The sequence below is a fragment of the Chinchilla lanigera genome, unplaced genomic scaffold (assembly GCF_000276665.1).
Source record: "Chinchilla lanigera isolate Chin_1 unplaced genomic scaffold, ChiLan1.0 scaffold00007, whole genome shotgun sequence".
NCBI lineage: Eukaryota > Metazoa > Chordata > Mammalia > Rodentia > Chinchillidae > Chinchilla > Chinchilla lanigera.
The window spans coordinates 1,462,258-1,471,711 of NW_004955408.1; the positions used below are offsets into that span (position 1 = coordinate 1,462,258).

Below are 9,454 nucleotides of genomic sequence, written 5' to 3' on the forward strand. Positions count from 1 at the left end.
ACATGAAGTAGCGTTTTGGGATATTCTCTTTGAGGAGGTAAACAGAGATCTGAATACAGTGGGGTAGGAAACCACATGAGGATCTTAGAGAAGCCTCTAAGGGGAGCGAGAAGAAATGCTGTCTATGGAGAGAAGTCTGCTTAGTGAGCCCGAGGCTTAGCAGGCCTGGTGTGCCTGGCAAGGGCACACCAGACAAGGGAGAGTGGAAGACGGGTGGTGGTGGGGTTAATGAGGTCCGAAGGTCATGGCAGAAAATGTGGATTTATCTGTATGTAATGGCATGCCACCAGACAGATTTGAGCCAGCACCATTGCTGAGCACAACAGAATAGAATCACTGGTCAGCTTCAGGAAGAACAGACTAGTGAGGTTGAAGAGGAATAGGAAGCTAGATAGGAGGCTTTTGTAGCAGGGTGAGGAAAAGCCTCCCACAGCTGCATAACATTTCTAACGTATTTGCTTTGTGAACCTGGTGACTCTAAGGTAATTAAGAGTTCTGGATGCTACATTAAGTAGTAGTTTAGATATGATTCTGTTTCAGGATGACAGAAATATTTATCTAGCACTGGCTAGGTACTAAAAACTACACACTTTTACAACACTTTAATGCAATCCAAAGCAATTACATTTGTGCTATTAGCAGTGAGAAAAGTGAGACACTGATACATTAAAGGGAATTAGGAATCCTGTTCCTGCTAATGGGAGAAAGGTCAAAGGCATCCTTGTTACTTAGCTGAGAGCTGACATCCAAGGGCCCAAAGTCTTCTAAAACTGAAAATAGTTACAAAGCCTCCACTTACCTGACCCATTTATCCTGGGACTACTGCAGTTAGTTAGGGAGTACCTATCAACACCTGCCACAGCCAGTTAGAAAAACAAAACTGAAGAGAGTAATGACACCATTAATGTGAAGCCCACTGTACCCTCCCTCAAGCCAGGGCCCAAAGCAGCAACCCCTACTCCTCAAGGATTTTTATTGTGATCCATTCTGCTCAGAGAAATGAGGTTAAAAATGTAGTCAGGAGAAACCATTCCTCTCTCTGCTTCCACTATCAATTATGCAAATATACACTTATATGCAACCAGAATCTGCATCAAATCTGATTACTCTTCCTCAGAATAGGAGTTATTTCCTACAAGTTCTTAGTGTTCACTTGCTGAGCCATGTTATATGGTGCTTGCTACAGGATGCAATGAGAGGTTCATTTAGCTTTATTTCCTGTCATCCCTTGACTTCTACTCTACACTCAAATCATACATCCTTTACAATCTCCTAAATATAAACGCACTCAGCCTTTTTGCAGTTCCTTCTGCCCTTACCTCTTACCTTTCTTTCCATCTTATTGGCTCACTCCCATGGCAGCCTGTGTTGGGAGCTACTCAGCAGCAGTCCTTCACACTGGAATTCATACAAGCTACCTATACACTGACTAGGAACACTGTCTTATTCATACTTGTCACTCAAACATTGACTAGAAAGTGCTCAAGCAAGTCTGTGGACTACAGGCAGGAAATGAACTGTGCCAATGTATATTTACCTTGGGAAATAACCAACTATATCCTAAGCATTCATCAATTTTCAGAGTCCTTTTCCTTCCAGATCAGCTGTAAATTTTTTGCAAGAGTTGGATGCAGTCCCCTTGAATGTCCATGTGTTGGGGGCTATGATTAACCTAAAAGGGAGGAATACTGACACTATAGTCTTCAGCTCCATATGTTATGGAACCCTGACTGGTAATCTCTTTAAATGTTCAGATACCCATTTCACAGAGCTGTGGTGAAGGAAGTAGCTCATTTGACTGATGGTTCAGCCATAGAGAGAAATTACCTAACACCCAGTTCTCTGTGGTTCCAGACGGTGTTGTGTTTGTTTTAGACATCATTTAGACATCATGTGATTGCAGCCTAATTCCTCATTCATTTATGACCTCCTGCCATGACGTTCTTGAGAGCCCTAGATCTCTAGCAGCTATGGAGGAGGTGCTCAGCAAATACCCAATGGCATGTTTGTCATGGATAGCTAGCTGCTGCTCAGAGGCCTGACTGCATGGATGGTGACTGTATGGCAGCCTCCTCCCCACCAGTTAACTGGAAAAGGAATAGGTACTTAGGCAGAAAAGGGCATTTGTGACTGCATGGCAGCCTCCTTCCCACCAGTTGACTGGAAAAGGAATAGGTACTTAGGCAGAAAAGGGCATTTGTGAGGTCTGTCCTAAAAGGATGATCTACATCAACTGGGATCCTTTCATAGAATTTTAGAATTAGGACAGAGATGTGGTCAGAAAGAACAGCTAATGCTCATGTTTTGGGTCATGTGAAACTTTAACTGTAAACATGAGAAGTTATCCATCAGTGATGACAGTGGCAGAATACCAGCTGGTGGTGGTAGCAGCAGTCAGGAGGATGGAGGGGAAAAGGCACACAGATGTCCTTGGCTGCTGATGGTTCCAGATGACATGAGGTCTGGCTATAAGTTATTTCAAGAAACAAAAAGATAATTCTCAAATATTATAGATACTACTGTTAGACCTCAGAAAAAAGACCTAAGTAAAAGACTTGGTTTAACAAGAGGACACCATAGCCAAGGTTTCTTACCCAGATCTTTATATTGTGGGTATCATTTTGAGGTGCTTCCCAAATAAACAGCACCCTTTCCCTCAACCCAAGTTTGGAGGCTTGAGGATGGAGCAAATCACCAACACTTCTCCACTCTGACCTCGAAATGCTTTGATTCGCCATACAGATCCCAGGGCTCCCTTACTGCATTTAAATATAAACTAGTGGAGTGAGAACAAGCAAAGAAAAGGGGAGAATGAATCACAGAATGTACTAAGATTTTTAATAATATGCCTTGCTTGTGCCCATTCTCTGTTTCTTGTTTCCCACCTGTCTCACAATAAAAATGGAAAGAAGAAAGGAGGCTGAGAAAATAGATGGGTAGAAAACGGATGAAAATGATTAAGATACAACAAAATAAAATTTTAAGAGGAAGGCACAGGAGGGGGAGATGAAGGGTACTGAAACAGGATGAATATAATGCAACAAAGTTAGTAATCATCCTGAGGAATCACATAATGCAAAGACTAGATTGCCTAAAGACCTAACAATGATAATTCATAGGCAAGTCTTCCATTGCTACCCACATGTTCTGGAGCCATGATTTCTTAATTCTCCCACCTCACATTGGAGATTCCATCCTCCTGCTGAAAGGATACCTGCAGCCTGTTTGTGCTCCAAATCTTACTTTTTCACTCTGAGCTGTAGATCTTCTCTTTCCTGTGCCTCCTGACTCTCCTATGCTGCTTTTTTTCTTTTTTGCAGTTATAAATACACTTAATCCTACTTTTCACCATACAAACACACCCTGGCAGACTACTGGTTGGCCAAATCAACACCATTCTGAAAGCCTTTTTATTTTTGTTTACCTCCACTAGAGAGAATGGAAGAGTTAATTCCTCCTTTTTCAGTCTCCCTTACTGCTGGGGGTGAGGCATGTATAGCTGTGGTCAAGGAAATGGAAGGAGTATGCTAAAATACACTGATATTGCTGGTCCTACCCATCTGATATTCCTACTACAAATGCAGACATTTTACCTGAAGCTTGGCCATATCATACAACCAAGATAGAAACCCCATGAAATTCAAGGTATCCAATTACATCTGTGAATGCTAGCATCCTCCAGATTTGTTATTTGAGAAAAATTAATCTCTGCTTAAGCCATTGTTAAATGGGCTTTTGATTACCTGCAGCCAACGGCTCTTCTGGTAAGTAAACCCCCTTTTAGCCCCCATCTCCCTCTTGTTATCTAAATCTCTCCTGTCTTGTAAAGCTAAGTCTCTCACAAAATTTAACTCACTCTTCAACCCATTAAAATTTGCAGAGGTTTTAACATCTGTTTTAAATTGATAACCATAAGCAAACAACATCTTTTATGTTTATCTTTACCTTCTGTGGCACTGGATAAGATTAGCTACCCCTATCCTACACTAAAATTCTTTTACTTCTGTGGCACCACCACTTCCTGATTTTGGTTTTCTTTTGGGAGTTCATTCCTTTTAAGTTCTACTGATTGCTCTTTGCCCTTACTCTTACAGTGACTTACTCTTACAGTGTACTCCAAGTACAGCCTTCTGCTTATTTGTGTGTGTTCTGCTGCCTTTTAGAAATCTTCATTCTGCCCCGAGACTCATGACCATGCCTTTAAACTCAATACATCACTGCCAGGCAAAATCAGTTGATTTTGTGTGCTCTTAGTTATGGTATGCAAATCCACTCAAATAAGACATTTAAGTCACTGTAAACTCTTCCTTCTCATTCAAATAGCTGTATTTAAACAGTTGCTGATTTTTTTTTTCATCACTGCCTCATCACTGCTTCAATTCTTCTTTCCCACAAAATATACTGCCACTTCCTTAGTTTAGCCCCTAGAACAGTGATGGCAAGCTGTTTTAGAGCTCTCAATGATAACAGCCAGCTGCAGCACATATGCCACAGTTTCACTCCCACAGCCTTAGAAAATAATGTATCTTAATCATTCTGATTTTCTAATTATGTCTTTAGTATTTGTTAAATATGGGTGGAGTAAATGAATAAATAATAAATTATCATTATGAAGATGTATAAAATATCTCTGTGGTTGTTTTGAATATATTCTGAGTTGCAAAGGTTTTGCCAATATGCCAGATGTCCATGCATATTAGTGTTTGATCCCTCTTACTCTTTTCTTTTTTACTTGGGCAGTCAAATGCAACACATAGATATGTATCTGAGTCTATGCCATACATGTAGACTGTATTTAGTTTTCCAAACAGCTAATTTAACAAGTTTACTATTGAGAGAACTCAAAACAGCATGCCAGTGCATTAAGATTTGTACAATTATTCTATTACCTGTTAGAAACCAGTGTATATTTTAGGGTAAAAAGTAAGGCAGGGAGAAGGGAAGACACATGGTAGATAATAACCATTGGTAGAGGTAGAGAATTTTGACTCAAAACATCCAAGTTAAACAAACTGTCAAGTGGAAGCACCTAGAAAACATGTGAGAGTAAAATGCCAGAAACTTCCCAGCAACATCATTTGTAGTATTTTAGCAAATTGGGGTCCTCCAGGAATTCAAAATCCAAAATCTCTCAATTACCAGATAAGTAAACCATGACCCAGTAAAAGTGGGTGACTTTTCTAAACTATTGGCAGCCAAAACTACCTACCAGGTCTTTGGGCTGTCCAGCCATGCACTGTGACAGTTTCTTTTCACTATGAAATACCTGATGTCCAGAGGAGCATCTGCAGTATGATAAAACAGAACTTATCTTCATTGTTTATAGACTAGTTACTCAAACCTCACATAAAGTAACTTTTATCTTCTGAATCAAAATTTCTCCACTCTCATAAGGTTTCTCTGCCATGGTATATATTATCTGATGTAGTATATGGTACTTCAACTAAGACTGCCATAAGTGTTACATTGATTAAGCATCACATCTACATCAACATGACTTATGTGATTACTTAAGAATTAATCATGATGAAGTGGCTCATGAATGCTTTCCTCATGTATGAGTTCTTTGATGTCTTGTAAGGTTTGTACTCCGACTGAAAGCTTTTCCACATTCATTACACTGGTAGGGTTTCTCTCCTGTATGAGTTCTCTGATGCACTGTAAGAGATGAATTCTTAATGAAAGCTTTTCCACACTGATCACATTCGTAGGGTTTCTCACCAGTATGAATTCTTTGATGTTCAATAAGGTAGGCACTCTGGCTAAATGCCTTCCCACATTCAGAGCATTCATAAGGCTTCTCTCCAGTGTGAATAACCTGATGTACAGTAAGGGATGATCGTCCAGTGAAATGTTTTCCACAGATCATACACTCATAAGGTTTCTCTCCAGTGTGAATTCTCCGATGTTGAGTAAGGGATGAGTTCTTACTGAACGCTTTTCCACATTGATTACATTCAAAAGGTTTTACTCCAGAGTGAAGTCTCTGATGTTCTATAAGGTAGGTACTCTGGCTAAAGGATTTCCCACATTTATTACATTTATAGGGCTTTTCTCCAGTGTGATTTCGCTGATGTAGGGTAAGGGTTGAACTTTTGCTAAAAGCTTTTCCACATTCACTGCATTCATAGGGTTTTTCTCCAGTATGACTTCTCTGATGCACAATAAGATGCATGCTTTGACTGAAGGCTTTTCCACATTCATTACATTCATAGGGTTTTTCTCCTGTATGAGTTCTCTGATGTACAGTAAGATTCATGCTTTGTGTAAAAGCTTTCCCACATTCATTACATTTGTACGGTTTCTCTCCAGTATGAATCCTTTCATGTTGAATAAGGGAAGCATTCTTACGGAAAGCTTTTCCACACTGTTTGCACTGATATGGTTTCTCCCCAGTGTGAGTTCTTTGATGAACAGTAAGGTTCATGCTCTGACTGAAGGCTTTCCCACATTCATTGCATTTGTAGGGTTTCTCTCCAGTATGAATTCTTTCATGTACAGTAAGGGAGGAACGTTCAATAAAGTGCTTATCACAGACACTGCACTTATAGGGTTTCTCCCCAGTATGAATCCTCTGGTGTTTAAGAAGTGACGAGCTCTGGCTGAAGGTTTTTCCACATTCATTACATTCATAGATTTTCTTTCCTACAAACATTTTTTGAGATTTCATTAACTCACAATTTTGTTTGGCATCTTTTCTAGGTGCATTCCTATTGTGGGGAGATTTTGACATAGGAATTCCTTGCTGTGTATTAAGGACTGAATCTTGATTGGTACATTTTTCATGGTCATTACCTCTATGTACCCTCCTCTCGGTGAGGGTTCCCTTATGGATAGCTTGGCCCAGATGTCTTTCCTGTTGCTCTTCTAACAAATTATCAGGTTTCCAGGCTTCCCCTAAGGTTGAATGCCAGAGACCTTTTCTTTCCATTATGGATCCATGGGATAAATTTTCAGTAATGCTGGGCTTTGGAGATAACTTGTTGGGTTCAAGTCTTGTCTCCAGGTCTGAAAATGTAAATTAAAATTCACATTAGTTTCTATGTTGGGAGAGTGAAAACTTTAAAGATGGGTAATTGAAACTAGAATACATATTAGACATATTTTAGAGCTTTAAAAGATGTCTTTCCAATTTGATAAAGAAATTGGAAGAGAAAGATCAGTGGACCTGTCTATAGAAAACAGGGTAACTAGAAAAAGGTGATGGTAAATCCATTGAGTAATCAGAAGAAAACATGCATTTGGGAAGGGTGGGCAATTGAATCACTAAACACTGGTGTAGGTCCAATAATGAAGATGGAACTGTGGGAAAATAGATGAAGTGATGTGGTTGGTAGAAGCACTTCAGAAGGCTGCAACATCATGCATTATATACATACCAGTATTTTCTTTCTTCCTGTAAGGCTGCTTAGAATCCTATAGCAAATTACTCTTTATAAAACAGCACAGTGTCACACAGGGAAGAGGTTGCTGAGCTGAGAGTCAGACAAATGGGCTCAAACCATGACTTTTCATGCCATCTAAACTCATTGTTTCTCTGGGTCTGAGTTTTTACAGATACAAAATATCTGAATATTTTAGATACACATATATATATTTATATCGATAATACTCCTACCAGTAAGGAGTAAGATGATATATAAAATTTGTTCTTGGGGGAGGAATAGGATGAGATATGAAAATTATCCTCAATGAACATATATGTCTGGAATAGAAAGCACCAGAACACACTTGAAATCTCTTGAGGGAGGATGATGCATTCTAAAGGCTTTTCCTCAGACTTTGTGGAGAAGGATATTCTTTGATTAGAAAGCACCGAGGACACACAATGATTTTTTTATTGTTGCAAACTGAAATCTTTCACCTGAAGAGTATATTTGAATTGCAGGAGATCCTTATTTTTTAGTCTTGCCACGAATCGTAAAAATTAATGGGAAGTAAGGACTGTGATTGTAGTGGATTGATAATTAGTGGTCCACTTATAACCCCCAGCTGAACTGAGTAAGCGTGGTGCTGGGTGTGGGAGGCCCACTTGCGGATTGTTGCTAGCAGTGTAAGAGGCAGAATTGGAGAAGGATTATCTTTTAATTACTAAAACGTCTGGTATCCACCCATTTGTACTAGCTACACCCTCGGTTCTTGCTCAATAAAAGGTGATTGAGATTGGTAATCAGGGGTGCAGTCTGAGAGGCTCTAAGCCCCCGATCCCAGACTTTTGCCTCTCTTGTTTTTCTTGTCTCTCCTACTTTTCTTTTCATCTGCAGGCACCTCGTTCTCAGGACCTGTCACTCTGGCTAGAATGACAAAACTTTAAGCAGACTGTAATGTTTCATATAGAAAGCACCCTAAAGGGCTCTACCCTTGCTTACATATCCTTTCTGTGATTATTAGAACTGGTGGCAAGGTAAACTGTTGAAATGCTGGAAAGAGGGCTGATGGAAGGACATTGGAGCCATTCAGATGTTATTTATTCATATCCCATTTCTTATTCCAGAAAAAAATGGTCACTGGTAATGTGTACAGAGGACAGGAAACTGTAATCTGAGAATCAGCCTTATGACTGCTGATCAGAATGAAGATAATGGAGATCAACACTGAACCCATGAACCAAAGGCTATGAACACACGCTGTACCATGAAGCGAGAAATTCATAAACTGGGATCACACTTTCCAACCTATTCTATTTACATAAAATAAGAGAAAGAGTTGAAAATCAAGCAGACTCCACTTCCAAAACACACACACCACCAAGTAACCCCAGAGAAGATCCATCCAATGGAACATGAAAATATCTGCAGGCAGCTGATGAACTGGAGACTGCCTTGTGGCCTACCTTACTATGGTCATATTCAGCTATCTGATTCAAGTTCTTTGGGACTATTTAAACTGCAACCCATGAACTAACATAAAGAACAAAGAGATCTACTCCCATTAGACAAATACAAAGTCCAAACAGAACGACTTCCATTGAAAGGTAGATAATCACAAAAAATATTAACTTTAGAACCTCTATAAAAGATCAGAAAATAATTTTTAAAAATAAGAGCAGCAGGATAATAAGAAGCAAAGGCATAAAAGCCAAAAGGGAAAATAGGAGTTGAGAAATAAAATGCTTCTAGTTAACCAAAGCCATTATAGAATGGAAAAAAGTTACATGCTGGGAGAAGATATTCACAACATGTGAGCCACATAAAAGTACAAGCCAGACAGGAAAAACATCTATGAAACACTAAGCCACTACAAAGGCACAAAAGACTTAAATAAGTACTTGAGAAAACAAATGTTTTTGTGTTTGTTTTGTAGATAGAAGCAAAGATACCCAATCTCAGTAGTAGCCAGTGGAAGGCAGATTAAAGCTGCAATGAGGGGCTGGGGATTTAGCTCAGCGGCAAAAGCGCCTGCCTGGCAAGTGCAAGGTCATGAGTTCAGTTCCCGGTACTGGAGAAAAACCAAA

At 39.5% G+C, this 9,454-nt stretch overlaps 1 protein-coding gene across 1 annotated transcript in view; it reads right to left on the minus strand.

Moving 5' to 3' along the window:
* Window positions 1-583: 583 nt before the first annotated feature.
* The window catches only part of Zfp2 (ZFP2 zinc finger protein), a 38,969-nt gene continuing 30,098 nt past the window's right edge, over window positions 584-9,454 (minus strand). Inside the window, 2 exon segments of the mRNA XM_005376030.2 lie at window positions 584-5,646; window positions 5,648-7,008. Of these exon segments, the coding sequence (XP_005376087.2) occupies window positions 5,518-5,646; window positions 5,648-7,008 (1,490 nt within the window). The 3' untranslated portion in view covers window positions 584-5,517.